The sequence below is a fragment of the Lacerta agilis genome, chromosome 3, assembly GCF_009819535.1.
Source record: "Lacerta agilis isolate rLacAgi1 chromosome 3, rLacAgi1.pri, whole genome shotgun sequence".
Classification (NCBI taxonomy): domain Eukaryota; kingdom Metazoa; phylum Chordata; class Lepidosauria; order Squamata; family Lacertidae; genus Lacerta; species Lacerta agilis.
Window position 1 is genome coordinate 60,757,720 of NC_046314.1, and position 18,416 is coordinate 60,776,135.

General features: G+C 40.3%; 2 protein-coding genes across 6 annotated transcripts in view; both read left to right on the forward strand.

The window, feature by feature from the left end:
• The window catches only part of PHACTR2 (phosphatase and actin regulator 2), an 89,705-nt gene extending 86,471 nt beyond the window's left edge, over nucleotides 1-3,234 (forward strand). For all 5 annotated transcript variants that reach the window (XM_033143921.1, XM_033143917.1, XM_033143919.1 and 2 more), the window contains one exon: nucleotides 1,007-3,234. In XM_033143921.1, the coding sequence (XP_032999812.1) occupies nucleotides 1,007-1,022 (16 nt within the window). In that variant the 3' untranslated portion in view covers nucleotides 1,023-3,234. The remainder of the gene's footprint in view (nucleotides 1-1,006) is intronic.
• A 2,799-nt stretch (nucleotides 3,235-6,033) lies between these two features.
• On the forward strand, nucleotides 6,034-18,011 carry LTV1 (LTV1 ribosome biogenesis factor). Its single transcript, XM_033143925.1, has 11 exons — nucleotides 6,034-6,158; nucleotides 7,449-7,580; nucleotides 8,061-8,252; nucleotides 10,209-10,296; nucleotides 11,738-11,882; nucleotides 13,152-13,386; nucleotides 13,815-13,942; nucleotides 15,155-15,291; nucleotides 15,524-15,576; nucleotides 16,348-16,548; nucleotides 17,626-18,011. Exons 1-11 carry the CDS (start codon nucleotides 6,156-6,158, stop codon nucleotides 17,737-17,739), a joined length of 1,428 nt encoding a protein of 475 aa, XP_032999816.1. The 5' UTR covers nucleotides 6,034-6,155; the 3' UTR covers nucleotides 17,740-18,011.
• Nucleotides 18,012-18,416: the final 405 nt, after the last annotated feature.

Sequence of the window (18,416 nt, forward strand, 5' to 3'; positions counted from 1 at the left end):
AAGGCGTTTGAGAACCAAGGTACGACTGTACTTCTTAGCTCTTAAGTCTGTACCAGTAGTAGGCAAGTTGCATTTTGGAATGCTAGCTTCATTCTGCTGCTTTTCAACATGTTCCTTTGGCACATGAACAATTTTGCACATCGCTGTAACTTTCAGTGGTGGCTGATACTGGTATACCACCCGTTCAGTTTGTTTTTCCAGTGGGGCACCCCGAGTCACTATGTAATAAATGTCTCAAATAAATGCACAAAATATACTAAAGACAGGAGAAGATTCTAAATACCTTACAAAGTGGTTCCTCTAATGGACTGCTTTACATGTAGGCTTTACAGAAGCCCATGTTGTCTGTGTTTTTGAGGCTGGCTTCTGACATGATCAAAACACAAGGTTTTTGCACCTCCTGTTCCCTAAATATTGCTTTTCTTTCCAACTCATGCAACAAGGCAAAAAGCTCTATTTCTAGTATGTAAGAGACAGGAAATGCAAAGTACTTTCTCCCCCATCTCCAAAGCAATTGCCAATCCCCTAATTTAAAGTAATAGGCAAAGTGGGAAGGCATCCTGCTGTTAAATTTAAAAAGATTACCAAACCATTCTAAATGTAATCTAAATAAAGGATTGCCATCAACATCTCCCCCCCCCCAGTTTTAAGAGGTCAAAATTAATCACAAGTTTTAAGCCTTCTGTCTTCCACAAATGTCCATTCAACTTTCATCCTTTCCATCTCTGTAATTATTAGAACGTTATTCCATATCCAACAGCACACAGAGAGCAAATAAGCATGCATCAGTCATGGAGATTTAAACATTTTAGCAGGCATTTTATATGCATGTTACTCAGTTCAGTCTTAAACATGTTTGAAATACAGATTCAAGTCATATACTGTACAAAGAAAACAGAATTTGAATGTTTTGGCTTTTACAGATATTTGGACCCATGCTAAATCTCCAGGAACAGGAAGTGAGATTTTGAAATAAATGTTTATTTTTCCTTTTAACCTACTGCAGGTTTCACCGTCCATAAGTGTTTGAAAATATCCTGCAATCCAGACACAAACTTAACATGGGGAGAGCACAGCATCTCAAGAGTGCACTGCAACTGAAATGTCTGCAGCAGTTTAACCTGAAGTCATTGTCATTTAACAAAAGTGATGAATCTAAGAGAGAACCTGGAAGGAATGTGAAAGCAGTTGCATAATAAGAGAGGAAATGGTATTGAGGTCATCTTATTCAGAGTAAATTGTACCTTTAATGGCTATTTAAAAAAAGAACTGATGGCAATTGTTGCCAGGAAGTAGTAAGAATCCACTTTCATGTATGTTAGAAACAGACAGAAGAGCGTCCCTACCTGTCAGCCAATAGAATAATGTAAGGGCAAAATTAATAGCATTCTTCATGAAAGTAACCTAATGCTATATGGGGGTATTGGATAACTTCTTTAAAGTGCAAATCCAAGAATGTGAGTAATTCTGTGTGTGCTGTTCCAGAATCCTCAACTTTTTATAGCCAAGTGAAGAACAGAAAGTTCTCTCTTCATAAACAGGGCTTACAATACAGTGCAGTGCCAGTGAATTTGCCAGTAATTAGTCCTAGCTGGATTCATAGGCTTTTAAATAATAATAATAATAAATGACTATCATGCTTTTTAAAAGTGCATTGAGGCTACAATCTTGAGCACAACTGGGCAGTAGGGTGTGGTCAGAACTTTTGAACATGCAACTATGTGCAGGATTGCAACATAGATTTTTTTTAAAGGAAAATCATGGTCCTCCATAATCATGTACTAATTTGAGAAACATGTTGAGGAAGAACAATATATGAAATTATAATAAAAGATGCAGATTGAAATGCCTTTTGAAAAATCTGGTTTTTGAAGTCGGGGCTGAATTGCTGACTTCTAGCCTTGCTTAGGCTGCGAGTCTTGACAATCAAATTCTGAAGCCAAACAGAAATGAAAGTGAACAATAAAGCAGTTTAGCAAGTAGTTTGGGTCTATTTCCCCCCCTTTATAGCTTAAGCTACATTAACGGATTCTTGGATCAGAGTACATAGTATAAGACCTAGAAGCTGTTCATCACTTGCCAAGACTTTCCCTTTAACCTGCACAGCCTCATGCTACTGCCGTGTGCCAGCACTCTCGTAGTTGGCCATTCCAGGGCAGAAAGTGCAGACGTTTTTTGATAGACAACATCATTTGCTGGCAACAGAATATATGGGTATTACATTGTCTTCGTGTTTGGGACTATGTGCAGAGAATATTAGTATGGGCACGGCCCTTCCCTATGTGACCACTGTGTCTGCAAATGAGGGGTGGGGAGAACCCAGACCACATAACAGAGCCTTGTTTCTCCTCTTTTAGCAAATGTACACAGGCATTGTGTCAGGATGGTCTGGGGAATTAGGCTGCCTCTGCACATTTCTTATATCTTTGTCCAGCCTGCTTGATCAAGTCAAGGGGAAAGGGCTGGACTGGGATATGGAAGGTGAACACAGATCTCAGGTCCTGCTTGTGGACTTGCCATAAGCATCTGGTTGGCCACTGTGGGAACAGGATGTTGTACTTGAGGGGCCATTGTCGTGACGCAGTCTTAGGTTCTTATCTCCCATTCCCTAAAAGGGTCTGGTGCGCTCTATATCAATGTACCAAACAGGTGAAACCAGAGCTCTGCCATGCCCTTCAGGGATCTCTCAGCCAGTGGACTCTGTGCCTGTGTGGGGAAGGGTTGTTCCATAGGTGTCCCTACAACATCCCCATAAAGGACCTCGTGAAAATTATAGAAAGGCCTTGGAACCTACAGCCTGTATTTGTTGTGTGTTAATAATGCGAAGCAAATTGTCTACTTTTATACTATCTTGTAATTGTATTTGTGAATACATGTTTAGTTAAGTTTAAACAGTATACGGTGGTGAGAGAGGCAATATGTGCTTTATTATGTTGGCCCTGAGTATGTTGGCTTGTTATAAGCCTATGACATTGTTTACACTAAAAATTGTCTTATATTAGCACTTATTTATCCTTTTAATGTACACGGTGAAACTTCTGGGCCTGAAATACACAATGGCATGTATTGCAGTATTACAATATATATATATATGCTATTTATCCTTTTTAATGTATGTACATACTACAATTTATTTTTGTCTATGTGCCCTGTTTAGTTCTTAATTATAAAAGATATGTATTTTTTTCAGGCAATAAATGGTCTCTGTCACTTAATTATTATTTTTTACCTCAACACTTGTATTGTATTATTCTGGGTTAGCTTTAGTTATAAAAGTTAAGAATGTCCGGCAGTGCAGTCCAGTATGTGTGTACTCTGACTTAAGCCCCACTGAGCTCAATGGCACTTGTTTATGTGGGATTGCAGCCAGAAACCTTTAAAAAGTGGACACATAGTTAAGCTGCTAATATTTTATCATGTAAAATTACTAATACATTTATATTTGCATTAAGTGCAGTGGGCTGTATTCCCCACACCTCCAAAATAAAAACTAATTGTATTTCCCAGTCTTATCATATTGAGATACACATAGTTTCTAAATGTTGGGTAGGCGCACAGAGATATCGCTAACAACTACTAATAACCTAATGAAAAATCTGAATACCTTGCATAGCAAAGAAAAATAATATTGTTCCGTTCCTTCATTGCAGTCAGTTAAATGGGTTCAGAAATAAAGTGAAACTGTTCTGTCATGCTGCTGTATTATAACATATCATAATGAATAGCAGAAGTAAATTCAGCACTCCTATCTCTTACTGGTTGGAGAACATGGTCTAAAGCTTGCTCCTCAGCTACATGAGAGGAAAATGGTGATACCCTAATGGTGGTCATACTCGATAAGTAGACCCACTGAAATCAAGTTAGTATTCTCTTGAGTATGGTTTAGTTGGATATTGCCCAGAGAAATTGGCACTGAAACTTCATACTGAAAACAGTTTTTCACCTCCTTATTTCTCTCTCCAAAACAACCTGGAGTGAGTCTGTCTGTCTGTCTGTCTGTCTCTGTCTCTCTCTCTCTCTCTCTCTCTCTCTCTCACACACACACACACACACAGCCACAAAAGATGATACCACTGTTCTTTTCCTGCCCTGATACCATTTCTCACAGGGCTCTCATTTGTTTTCCCACAGCAAGCAAGCAAGAGGTGAGCAATGGAACAAGAAAGGCAGGGCAGGAATGCTTGAAGGTGCATCTCCTTTATGTAGGAGATGGGCAGTCAGCTCTAATGATGCTAGTTAACATGTGAAGGGGTTAGGAACACAGAGCTGTATTGATGATAGGCAAACTCAGACCCCAGAAATGTAACTGTTGGAGAGGGCCATGGGTGTAGCGGGGGGCCATGGGTGTAGCCCCCTCCCGATCAAGTTAAACAATAGAAATAACTAACTGACCAATCAAGTCGGTTCTGCCCCCCCCCCAAGGCCTGCCCCTCCCAAAAATAATCCTGGCTACTGCACGGCTGAGGAAATGTTTTTCTGCCATTGGCTAAAAGTAGAAATTAAAACAGTAGTTTAATTAAGGACTTAATATTGAGCTATATAACCTAGCAATGCCTGTTCCCTTACCCAAGGTCTTTTATGTTTACTGAGAAGTTCCACTTAACACAGGTCAACTGCACCTTTAATTAGAACCTTCCTCTTGGCAGCTTCTGCCCCAATTGTTTCTTATGAAGTGAGCTAGGGATGATGGGAGTTTTAGTCCAACATCAGCTGGAGGCTCAAGTTTGAGAAACAATGTGAGCACCTTAATTACTTTGTTCCACTCATCAACTTTCATATCACGAAAGGTTGCTTGGGGCAAACTAATACAAATCACCTTGCTTGGGGGATATGCTCTTATTGCCAATTTGCTACTAGGCCAAGTTGAATGTGTTGGTACTAACAATTAAGGCTCTATACAGCTCAGGATCAGGTTGTTTGACAGACCCTACCCCTTAAATGCCCAGTAGATCACTGTATTCTGAAGGAGTTTCTTTTGCAAGTTCCAAAGATCTCAGAAGCCTGCCACACCTGGAGGACTGCTTTCAGTGTGGCTGCCCCTGTTCTGTGGAATAGCATTCCTGTCAAGAAACAACAGATCAGATTTTTGTTCACACAGGCTTTCCCAGCTGGGTAAATGGGTCTTTGCCACGAGTGTCTATTTTGCATTGTTTTAGGGTTTGTTTGTTTGTTTGTTTGTTTTAATGTATCCATGGATTTGTGCGTATGTGTCCGTGTTCCTGTTTTTATTATACATTGCCGTGGCATGATTGTGCATAAAGCATTTATTTCCAGTATTTACATACATACATCAATAAACAAAGCTCCTGACACAGCAATTAAAGCAAACAACAAACAAAAAACAGTTCCTGAGCTATCACTTTAAGCAAACAACAAGGAAAGGCAGAAATAAATATATCCTAATTTCTGCAATGGTGGGGTGGGGGGCTAAAATATGTCACCCTGTCCCTGAATACTCTCTATGGTGAAAGAAAGTTTCATATCACCCCTAAGATAAAGTAGACTGTAGCACACGAAAGATGCCACAAAAATGAAGTCACACGTCATCGCAGTACACATTGGTGCTTTCCGTATACTGTACATAACAACCACATTCATTTGCCCGTATTACTTTCAAGCACACAGATCTCCCAATAAGCAGAGGTTTCACCACTGAGATGCCGTGGGATAGAGCGACATCACTTTGAGATCATAGAGACTCACGGCCAAGAGCGGGGCATTTTAATTTGTACCAGAACTCCAATGCCTCTCCGTTTCCCACCAGCACTTCCGGGTCAACATCATTGAGCTCCTTTGCTGGGGGTGGTTTTTTGTTTTTGTTTTTTACTCTGTGTAACTTCGTACAATAGCAGACACGGCAACTTTTTCTCTTAACGATAAGTATTTATACATCAGTGCTATTCAAATGAAGTAGAAGTAGAGTGGGTTCCCCCACGGCCCCCCTCTTTCTGAGCAGCCTAGTATGAATTGGTATGTCCTAACGATGGCTGACGAACGGACGCCATAGAGAGGGAAAACCAGAGCGACGCCGGAGCCGGAAGCACGTGAAGTAGAGTGGGCACCGGCAGCTGCTGTCCTGGTTTTTAAAAACTCGTGTGCTGAGGGGTCTTGGAACGTTCGGTGGGTGACGACGGCGACGTCCGTGTCCTCGCGCCATGGTAGGTCGCTGGGCAGGTGAAGGCGGCTTGAGGAGGAGGAGCCTGCGCGCGCGCTCTGAGCATGGCGCTCCTCCTCGCGGGGTCGCGCTGGCAGCCTCGGGAGAAGTTCGGCTGTTCCTCCGGCCTCTTCCCTGCCGGGACGGGGCTGGAGAGACCTATGGCCACAGTGGCATTTTCTTAGCAGTTGTGGGTGGATTCAGTAGGAAGAACAGTGGAGCAGAAATGGAGGCAGATGACACGGGCTGCATACGCACCATACGTTTGAAGTGCATTTCCCCTCATCTCTGGGAGCTATAGCTGACCCTCAACACGCTACAATTCCCAGCAAAACTACACTTCACAAAATTCCTGAGGAGATGTGCTTTAAATGTATGCCGTGTACGCAGCCAAGGTCTCTCAAATATCACTTTTGTAATCTTGATTTTTGTTTGTACAACAAACGAAGAAACATATTTGTTTTGCTTTCCTCGTGGGTGGCCCAAGGTGTTTCGGCACCTGAGGCGAAATGTGCCACTGTCATCCTTACGATGGAGTGTAAGAGCTCTGTAAGAGCTTCTCCTTGAGGAGCCCTTGCTGAGTCTCACCCGACAAGCAGCAGATCCCAGATCCCTGTTCCTACCCAGCAGAGAGGTTTTGCACCACCTTCTGCCACACCACCTGGCGGGGAGATCTCAACCCTGCCTGGTGGCAGTGCTGAGTGGCAGAGAGTTGAACCAGCAGAGAGACCAGCAACAAAGCTGGTTGGCTGGACGGGCATGCTGCCCCTTGGGGGGTGCCACCTGAGGCAGCCACCTCACCCTGCCTCATGGTTGAGCCTGCTCTGGCTTTCTTACCCACCAGGCAAAATGTATTTGGAACACTCAGGATCTCTCCTACAAGAAGCTGAAATCTGTAAGCCCATGTCAGAGACATAAAACAAGTGCATAAATGTTGGTTGCTGCAAGTTTGTGTTTGTTAACCTAAGGATTGTCAGTTTTGAAAGCCAGCAAAACTTTCATGGGTACCGCACACATACACCATGCAGCCAAGCACACGTCACAGCCTAATCTCTTTGCTATAGCAGAATGCTTATTTCAAGCCAGCAAGGAAATGATATCCTGTGGGTGCCGAGTGCATGTGTGTCTGCAGGCATCAGATCAGTGGGTAAGCCTGTAACCAAACAACTTTTGACTAATTTGCTTTGCTTTTCAATTTCAGATACTTGTAAAAGTTATTGGAAGTTGCAGTCAAATGCAGTCCATATAGTTGTCAATTATGGGGATTCTTAAGTATCTTTACTTTGTTTTGCAGCCTCACAGGCGGAAGAAACCCTTCATAGAAAAGAAAAAAGCCGTAACCTTTCATTTAGTACACAGAAGTCAGAGGGACCCCTTGGCAGCAGATGACACTGCACCCCAAAGAGTTCTATTACCTGCACAAAAGGTGGTTATAAAATACAGTGTTGTAGGAAAGTGGCTGAGCTTTTACTTTTCAGAGGATTGAGCCAGAAATTATTTCAGCCTTGAAGTTTTGGTATTTGTAATAATGTGTAATAATTCCCTAGCACTTATTTGCATTACAATTTTTGCATTTTGAAACCATGTGGCATACATACTACACTGTGTAGTTTTCAAGGAAGTATAGTTCAAAGAAAAATCTAATTGGGCTACTTGGAGGTAACGGAATGCTAAAATCTGTGTTCACACACTTTATAAAAAGTGTTTAGAAAGTTACTGTATCCAAAGTGCCTGCTTTCTCCCTGAAATATTTGCTTCCTCCTTGTAATCTATGTTTAGCAAAAATAGTGGACAGATGCTTTTATTGTTAAACTGCTTTGAAATGTTTCATAGGAAAGTGATTCATAACTGGAATTATTATATAAATAAATAAATTTGGGACCTCTCCCTCAAAAAAAACATTTAGGGGGTTGATGAAAAAAGAAGAGAGGAACAGAGAAAATATGGAGTATTCTTTGATGATGATTATGACTACCTGCAACATCTCAAAGAAGCTTCTGGACCTTCTGAGCTTGTTCCATCAAGCATACCCAGTCAACAAGGCAGGATTGTTGTGACCACAGAAGGAGAGGTACAAGAGGAAATTCAGCAAATTCCAGTAAGTACACAATGCACTTGTCATGATACTCTCATAAGGACATTCAGCAAAAAAAAAGTCATGTTAAAAAGGTTCTTTTTTAAAAACAGGACTGAAATTATTAAATAAAGTATTCTGAAAACGTCTAACTTAATAAATGTTGTGATGAAACATTGCGGATATCACACCTACCAGTATGTTGTTTTTAAAGAAATCTTTGAAGGCTTCAGTCTATGGAACTTCCTACCGTAATACCTAATAAAGTTCTCAGGCAAGCCTTAATGAATGTTGCATTCACTATAAAACCTTTAACCACTGCCACCAAAATAAATCCTCTATCTCTTGAAGAAACCCAGGAACCTGCTTCCTGTGACATAGACATGGGATTGACAACACAACTAGAGACTTAACTTTTTTTTGTTAAGTGAATTATTTACACAAAAAGGAAACAAGTGTTGCTTTTCAGATGGTAGGATGCAATTACTTAAGTGTACAGTTTGCAGTTAATCAGTGTATCTGCTGCTATAGTTCCTAACATCTTAGAGGGTTTTTGCAGCCAGATAAGCCCCCAGTAGTTTTTCCCTGGGACCCAATTTGCTTGACCTTCACACCGGGCAGCCATAAGGAGGAACTGATGCTGAGCAGCAGACTTCTTCCTACTGACTTCTAGAATAGTTCAGATGTTTGCTGAAATTCACCCTCTGGTCAAGAGCTCATCTTGAAACCCTCTGGTTCTGGATTTTGGTGCCTACTTGAAGCTTCACCACTACCTCAAAGCATGCCTTTGTGCTCTCCCCAGCTGCCAGCTCATTTCCCAGCAGTTTTCTCGCAGACTGCCAGCATTACTCTTTCCAAGCTGAGCTCTGCTCTCATCTAGTTGGCAGCCAGCTGACAGATTGGCCTTTTGTTCTCCCTCCAGCCAGAGCCTCTGACCACTCGTGTCCTTGCCCCTGTCAGAGAAGCCTTACTTGTTGGTCTTCTTTCAGGGACTAGTCTGTGATTCTACATGAACAAATTCTAACAGGCAGTTGAATTTATGGACCCCTTGATGGAAGCAAATTGCATTTTACTCTACACCTGGCCCATCTATAAACAAAGGGAACTTCTCCCACTAGTCATTTTCAGTCATCTTGAAACCTCCCTCCTTAGCAACTGTTACTAAGGCAGCCATAAGTGTTCTGTGACCATCACAAAGTCACAGAGATAGGCTTCTGGTCTTTAGAGTTACATTGTAACCTCAGCCATATGTTTCTCTCAGAATATAAATGTTACTAAGCATTATCATCAGTTTATTTTGTAAGCCTTGCCACAAAGAACTACGCTCAAAAGCAATGTACCGTAGCATTGAGGACAAAAATGCAGTTGCCCCTTTCACTGATTGACTCTGTGAATTTTGTTAAAATGGACTAACATGGCTTTTTATCTACTATTGGTGTGAATAAGTCTGTAATAATAGTAGCTAATAACACAAATGACAAAGTTTTGTAAATTTTAAATTCAGTTTCTATCAGGCAGATTTATAGAAGCCCTTTTCAACCTACGAGATGGGGGTTGGGGAGTGCTGTATGTCTCTTTGGCAGCCATTTGGAAGGATTAGAGATGTAGAGGGAAGATTTTTACCAAACACGTATCAATTAATAAGTTGGCTAGTGGTGATGGAACATACATCATAGTTTGTGCATCCACCAAAAACCTGGGACATTTTCCAGGAGTTACTTATAAGCAGGATTTTGGATTCCATCAGCCTTGCTTGTCAACTTGCACTCCAGAGAAGCCTCTGTAGAAGAAATTCTTACAGCTACTAGTTCATTGGGGGGGGGGGGGAGGCGTGAACATACATGTGCTGTGTCTCCAATTTCAGAAGAAAGAGGCAAATATTTTTTAAAAACAGTAATAATATTCTGTGGTTTTTGTGTCTTGAGTAATTTTTTAGGGGGGGGGGGGAATGACTGCTGTTTTGTTCTTTTTGCTTTTTAGGCCCCCACCATTAACTTGCCCTCATCAGTGTTTGCATCAGAATTTGAAGAGGATGTGGGATTGTTAAACAAAGCCGCTCCCATTTCAGGTACTAAATTTACACTGCAGTCTGGTCCATACAGTATTTACTAACAATATACTATGTTAAATGGAGGCTACTCTCTAGAAAGTGACTCTCAAAGTATAGGCTTAAGCTGTCTCCCTGTTATAGCATCTATTATTACAGAATACTTTTGTTGCAGAATTTCTATATTATCGGCAGCAGCATCACTATGTGGTCTAATAGAAAATAGAGGAAGTGAAACTATTTTCTAGGTGCTTTGGGGTTGCATAGATTTCTTTATTCTTCATTCAAAATCAAATTGGCATCAATTATGCAGAACAGGTAAATGTTTTTGCATGATGCATGGTTCTCCCATGGTGGAAGTAAGTCTTATGAAACAGGGAAAAGGACACAACTTTTATTTCAGTTTTGTAAATACTCAGAATAGACCCATTGAGATCATTGGACTTGACCATTGATTTTAGTGGATGAACTCAAAGTCTGACTTAGGACTCAGCTATACAGCTGCAAATAAAACGTTTTACCGGTAAGTATGTTTTAAGTGCAATATACAATGTGGCACTAGATGGTGATGGGGAGCCTTGTGGAAAATTCAATGTTTTTTTGTTTTTTTAAAAAAGCACTGTCAGAACATTTTTTATATGTGTGTTGTTTCCACCTCAGTTGGCTATCATACTCATTCTTCTATTCACATGTGGTGGGGAATAGGTAAAAGGAAAAAAGTCAAAGGTGACTATGGGGTGTGGCGCTCACCTTGTTTCAGGCCGAGGGAGCCGGCATTTGTCCACAGACAGCAGGGGAAAAACTCTTGTAAACTGTATGAGAACGGAGTTGTACCATAAGTTACTTACCCTGAAATGCAGGCTAGTTTTGGGTTTGTTTGTTTTTTAAGTTGTGTACTAATAACCGTTTTACTGTATCAGCTTTTTGTATTTTTAAAAGAATTTGGCAGCAGCCTGTTTAAATATAGCAAAATCACTTAATGAATTTAAAAAATAATACTGTAGTAATTTGAAAACAAAAGCAGATGCTATGACACAACTCTTCTCATAGAACACAGTAAAAATTAATTAATTTAATTTTTCTCACCCTTTTCTAAATTAGCTATGGGCCCCAAAAGCCTTCCCATTCAGGTGGGGGGGGGTCTTGCAACACTTCTAAAAGGTACTCAGGTTTGAGTCTGTCATAGAAGGGAATTCTATAAAGGGAACAGTCACAATGAATGGTTTTCTAGGCTTGGCTAAAGACTAGTGTTTACAGCAAACTGGCTGTTCGGCTCTGACACTGAGAAAGGTACTCAGGTTTGAGTCTGTCATAGAAGGGAATTCTATAAAGGGAACAGTCACAATGAATGGTTTTCTAGGCTTGGCTAAAGACTAGTGTTTACAGCAAACTGGCTGTTTGGCTCTGACACTGAGAAATAGCTTGTCATTCGTTTATAAGGTGTTATTTTATCTATCATTAGGGCCTAGGCTGGATTTTGATCCTGACATTGTTGCTGCACTTGACGATGACTTTGATTTCGACAATCCTGATAATCTTCTTGATGATGACTTCATTTTAAGGGCTAATAATCAAGGAAGCACAGAGCAGGAAAAGGAAGCTTGTTGGTAATGGAATGGGAAAAGTATTACTGTCCTTTGTTGCCTTTCTGTTCTTTGTTCTGTGTTTTGCCACTGGGCAAAACGTTGCTAAGGAACTATCTTCATGCTCCTTTTCATATACAGTGGTGCCCCGCTAGACGAAAATAATTTGTCCTGCGAAAATTTTCGTCTAGCGGGTTTTTCGTCTAGCGAAGCGGCAATGGAAGCCGCGCTTTCGCTAGACGAGAAAAAAAAAAGACGAAAATTTTTCGTCTTGCGAGGCAGCCCCATAGACTTTTTCGTCTTGTGGGGCTGCCTTCCGCTAGACGAATGCCTTCGTCTAGCGGGGCACCACTGTAGATACTTTTCAGTCTGAAAATCAGCACCTCATCAGCTATTTAACTGTAAAATAAGAAAAATAATGACCTATGACCTGGTTAGACAAGTCCGAAAAGAAATGAGGTGAGGAGGAAGAGCAGCAGCCTGATAGAGATCCATCAGAAGCTCAAGTGTACCACCTTCAATTTAGGGTAGACCTATTGAGCACTTCATTTCTTTACCAAGGAAGGCTTAAGACTCTTCTCATTCTTAGGGCTTCTGGCAAAACAAACAATACATTCAGAGTTCAGCTTCATCCTCCCCCAACCATTTTCATTGTTTCTCAAATCTCTGAAGCTTCTTCTCTCTAAAGTTCGCCCAAATATCCTGTCCTCTCCTTACTGTTTCTCAAAGTGCCAGTCCATCATTGCCTGTGACACTGAGGCAAAGGGACATAGGGTGCCTCCTAGAATCAATGCTGCTGCAGCTGCCTCTCTTTTCCCACCTGTCTGCCTTGTTATATGCTGGCATAAGAAGCATAGGCACCCACGAGTTCTGCCCATCACCACCCCTGACCCACCTGTGTTTACTTCCCATAGTGGCGAGGAAGTCATTTATGTTTGCTGCCAGCCCCTCACAGCCTTCTAGATAATAATCATCAGCTGCAGTTGCAGCTGCAGAGAAACCAAGTGGCTTCAGCCCCCTTCCCCTCAGCTGTTGCCTTACAGCAGCCATTCCATCAAGCTGTTTACATGTGCTTGTTATAAAAACTGTAAGAATGCTTTTCAACCTCCTTTCCCATCTCCTTTTGTTCTATACTTTGACTTTTTATTGTAAGCCTGAAGGCACACTTTCTACCTCTTTTTCAAATGCCATCCTGAGAGCCATTTTGGCTAAAGAGCAAAGAAGTATTTAATACTTCTTTTTAAAAAATATGAGATAGCTGGGTTTCTTTTTCTTTTTGGCTGCTCTTCCTAGGGAGTCTGGAGATGAAGATGAATGGGAGGACATGGATGAAGAGGATGGAGAAGGCACCCAGAGTGATGTGGATTCAGAGGGTCCTTTGTCAGATGACAGTGAGATTAAAGGAGAAATGAAAGAATTTCTTTTCATGCAAGAAGAGACCAAGAGCCGTTTCACAGAATACTCCATGACTTCTTCAGTAATGAGAAGGAATGAACAGTTGAGCCTTTTGGATGAGAGATTTGAGAAGGTGAGGTGACCTAACAATGATGATTCTGGTGAAGCTTTAAAGGGTTGTTGGCAAATATTATCTCACTCAAACTCTGATTCTGATACAGGCAGATCAAAGCCCTGTGTAAACGGCTACTTTATCATATTTTTCCAGTGACAGAAAGACAGCTAACTGCTAAACAATCATACTCTGTAATATGTACCTTACATATTTTTGTTCAATATCAAGTAACATTTATTCTGAACTGCAGATATGTTATTGTCAATCAGCAGGGTAGCAAATAAAATTTGTATTAGTTTTTACATAAGGGAGAATGAAATTTGGAGAATGAAAACAATTATTCTCAAAACTCGAATTCCTTTCCCTGTGTGGTTCAGATTTGTTACTGTCATTATATAATTAGTTCCAGATACATTCGGATTGAGTGTTGTGTGTTTTATGTTTAGTTCTTTGAGCAGTTTGACGATGATGAAATTGGAGCACTGGATAATGCCGAATTGGAAGGTTTCATTCACAGCGACAGCACGCGGTTACAGGAAGTCTTGAATGACTACTACAGAGAGAAGGCAAAGAAGTACGTAGAATGTCCCAGCTGTCTGATTTCTTTGTGTTAATTAAAAGAATTTCTATAGAACCCTTCAACATCAGGGTGATTTACAAATGTTGGACATAAGCTACAATCAAAACATTAAAAGGCCATTAAAAAAACAAATATGAAATTATTTTAAAAGGCTAATCAAAAAGGCCATTGTATAGCATGAAAAGGAGAGTTGCATGAGCACCAGGGAAGCCTCCTGGGGAGGGGATGTTTTAGAGTCCAAAGATGATGACTCACATAGGTAGCCTTAGCTCCTAGCTTCAGCTTTCCCACTTTATGCTAGGAAGGGAAGCGTCTTTGCTGGTTTAGTGTTTATGTATTCTGTTTACTGATTGATTTCCAGAGACTACATTGAAAGCTGAGTAGTTTTTATTTAAAGGCATTGTCATGAAAAACACTATATTTCTCTAATTGTTTAATTTAGTTGTGGTTTATCTGGTTCATGGGGGAAGAGCTCAGTTGGAAGCTCTGTTTATATTCATGCTTGACTGCTGTTACCAATGATTGATTACTATGTTAGAAGAAGAAAGCCAAAGTCCTTTAAATATATAGCTATTGATGGCAAAATGTTTGGCTTGACACATGTATTGATATTTACTTCATATTGACTCAGGGTAATCAACATTCTCTGCCTCTAGCAGCAATTATGAAGTGAGTGTCAGATATGGAAGAGGCAATTGTGATGTCCTGTCAAGTATCTGATTGAAGGAAAAGGAGGAGAGAATATACTTCAGTGGGGTTCAACAATCAGTATATACATTTTATGAAAAATAAATAAATACCTTTAATTATATACAACTGGGTATGCAGGGAACAACATAGGCTGTGCTAAGAGAAAAATATTTAGCTTTTATGCAGTTGGAATTCCTGCTGATACTGTGCAAGTCTGTATTTTATTGTGATGCGCAATTAAGGGGAACTCCTTTGCCAAATTACACCTTTCAAAAACAATGTATATCTACCATTACCTGCCACACCAGTTGTTGCCGGATTGCGACTTGCATTATCCCTGGCCATTGACCATACTGGCTGATGAATTCTGGTATCCAACAAAGTCTGGAGAACATAAATTAGCCACTGCTGCTCTAAGGGATACTGATCAATGAAAGAGCAGCTAAAGGCAGTTTTAAATTTAAATTTAAAATGTTTTTAATATGCCTTCATGAATCTTTTATTTTCCCCCAAAAGCTGTGTCAAACTTGAAGGTCTTGAAATCAAAGAAGATTCAAAGCTGCTCCCCAGTGAGGAAGAAGATGAGGTAGAAGAAATTGCAGCTTTGGTTATTGAAGAACCCAAAGAAAAGTGGGACTGCGAATCCATTCTGAGTTAGTGTCTAGAGCTACGTGTTTTTTCCCCGCAACGGCTAAAAAATGCACAGATTATACTGCTGCTTTTGTGTGTCAAACTAGCACACACAGTAACTATTAACGAAAAAGGCAAATGAATAAGAAGTTATTAATAAATTGTTTGGTCTGTAACAAAAGTTTTAAAATCATAACTGGGGCAACAACTGATTGATGACTCAAACTTGTGTATGTTTTTTTTTTCCTCCTTAAGGTACCTATTCAAACTTATACAATCATCCAAAACTTATTGAGGTTCCACAAAAGGTAAATGGAAGTTTCTATTTTATATCATTTAAAGAATTTTGACCAATAATAGGCACATCCAAGAATTTCAGCATGCCTAGTGGGATTTTTTTGCTTTAAAGGAAAAATAAAATAGCAAGCCTTACTATCTTGAAAATGGCTTTTGAAATTAAAAGCCATGTGGCATGGAAGATTATTGTCTCTGGGTGCACATACCTGTAACTACTGTAGTTGTGTAGTTCTTTAGTTCCCTATCCCAATAGCATGTGTGGTCATAGCTTATGTGTTTTGGGAGAATTGTAACTGTTCTTCAGACCTTTTTGTCATTACTCAAAACTGATCCAGCATAGACTGGTTGGTGTCTTTTCTCTCTTCCTTTTAGCAGTATTAAATATTTTTGCATTTATTGCTCATAGAAAACAAGTTCTTAGTAACTTGTTTTACCTGGAAATCAGAAGCTAAAAAAATATCACTATTCTCTACTTTAAATACTAAACATACATGCACAGTTTCAAGTAATTTCTATGTAATCTGCCAAAGATTTTCAACATGTATAAGGAAGCCATTTAGTAAATATTGCAACAGAACAAGAATACATTTTTTAATTATTTAATCATACCCCATTGATTTGACACTTAGGGCCTATAGGTTCTGCTGCAATGAACTTTGGACTGGGCTGATTGGGGAAGAAATCCACAATGTTATTGTTGGCTTATATATGACATGAAAAAGTATAGCAAGGGGTGGGGGAAGAAAAAAGATTGGTTAAGTTTGTATGTACTTACTTTTCAGCCCAAACCAATTGAAGTGTCAAGTAAGACAGGAATCCCTCTGGGTGTTTTGCCCGGAAGAGGACTTACAGCTAAGCAGGCCGAGCGCATGGAAATGATTAACGACAGTGACCTGCCAAGAGTAGCCACACAACCACGCTGCAAAAATGAGAGTAAAGAAGATCGGAAAGCTAGAAAACAAGCTATCAAAGAAGAACGAAAGGTAGGCTTCTTTCACTTTTTTCAGTAAATACATTTGTCTGATTGTCACTTTGACTAAAGTAGTTGGTCAGTTTTAACTTGAACCAGAGCCAATTACATCCTAACTTTTGAACATGAACCTGGATAACTTCAGTTTCCAGGTTGTCTCCCACAGATAAGAACCAAGCAGACTGAGACCATGTTAGGCGTATGCAGGCGTATTTCTGCATCATATGTCTTTTGACTTCTGTCCTTTTACAGTATGTTAAATTGTTGTTTTGAAATAAAGGGTGCAGAGAGTAATATGCACTGAGCACCACAGCGACACTGATCCTGATCAGAAGGTGATCACTGTCTCAGAAGGGAGTAGGTAAATGTAACTTAATCAGAAGGTGACATTATTGTGCTCTATATTAGATCCTTATCAATTGTTAATCTCCATCTGATTGGGAAAAGATGTGGCTTTGTTCTAATGGTATTTCTCTGTATGGGTTAAGGAGGGGGCAGAAGTTCCTTCGTTCCATTTCAATTGCTAATACCAGTATTGGATTTATGCTATTTTTTGACAGATCTTTGCTCGTAGCAGCTGGCTGCTTGCAAGAATCTTTGCATTGTTTGTGACCAGTACAATAAATTTAGAAGTGCAGCCCAGACTCTGAAAGTCTAAGAAAGAACCCAAAAACTGGCATACATATAGTTGAAAGGATTGGTAAATCGGTAGCTTTATTCCAAACTCTCTACATGTTACTAGCGATAACAATAGAAATCAACTACCGGTAGCTTTTCTTACGAGATGCCTTTCTGCAGCATATGTAGCATGGAATAGCCAGTGTGGTGCCCTCCAAAGCTTGTGGAGGGTGCATTTGGGTTGTATCCAATGCTGCCTCTGCACAAACAGAATGGATTTATGCTCTGGAAGGGGCTTCATGTTCCTCCTTCTCCCCGCACATCCCTCAAAAACTGTTTGGGAGGGTTGGAGGGTCTTCCACAGATGACTGGAGAGCATGTGAGGGGCTGCAGAGGCTGCATACTATTTTATTAAGGAAACTGCTTTGGGAACTTCTTTGTTAAAATGTAAATAAGTGGTTTGTCTGTGTAGGAACGCAGAATGGAGAAGAAAGCAAACAAATTGGCCTTCAAGCAAGAGAAGACGAGGCAAGAGAAAGAGCTGCTCAACCTGAAACAGAATATTCAAGGGCTCAAGTTGTCATAATGAAAAACAATTGCTTCATGTTAAGGACACTCAGCTACCATACTCTTTGCTGATACCTTTTGGAACTTCTGTCTTCAGCCTGACAACAGCAAAGTTTAAGATAATGACTTTTTGAATTCAGATATAGTCACTTATCGGCGTCTGGTTACATGCAAAATCATTTTTGGGTACCACTGAAATAAAACTGCTTTAATATTTTCTCCTATGGAAGTGCTGGCAGGCATTGGTTAAGATGGGCAAACTCCTCTATAGTAAAATCTCTTTACTAGTCACTTTTGTCTGTTTTCATTATAACAATTAGACTTTCAAAACTTGGTTTAACTTTTAAGTTAATACCTCTGTGTTGCTGCTTACAGGAATGGTGTTCAAGAGAAATTACCAACTCCTGTGATTGCAGAGGCAGGGTGTTGTCTTAAGAACCTCATGTTAAAGTATCAGGCCATGAGTCCAATGGTAGAATGCAACATAGCATTAAGGAGATAATTTTGGGCATTTCTGCTTGCCTGACAAAATGATTTTCCCTCTCTTCACCCTGTGTGCTGCTCTGGCGATTCTCCTGAACCTCCAGAACTGATTTGTGGGAGGAGAGGAAAGCCATGTTGTGCCAGCAGCAGTCTTTGCATGGGCTTCCACTAGCAGACCCATATATTTCAGCACTACAGGCAGCTAGCCAGATG

Excerpts from the sequence above, each read along its gene's own strand:
- LTV1 (XM_033143925.1), top strand. Across the intron at positions 10,297-11,737 it reads CAAAGCCGCTCCCATTTCAG|GGCCTAGGCTGGATTTTGAT; the intron begins GTACTAAATTTA and ends ATCTATCATTAG. Across the intron at positions 16,549-17,625 it reads CTATCAAAGAAGAACGAAAG|GAACGCAGAATGGAGAAGAA; the intron begins GTAGGCTTCTTT and ends TTGTCTGTGTAG.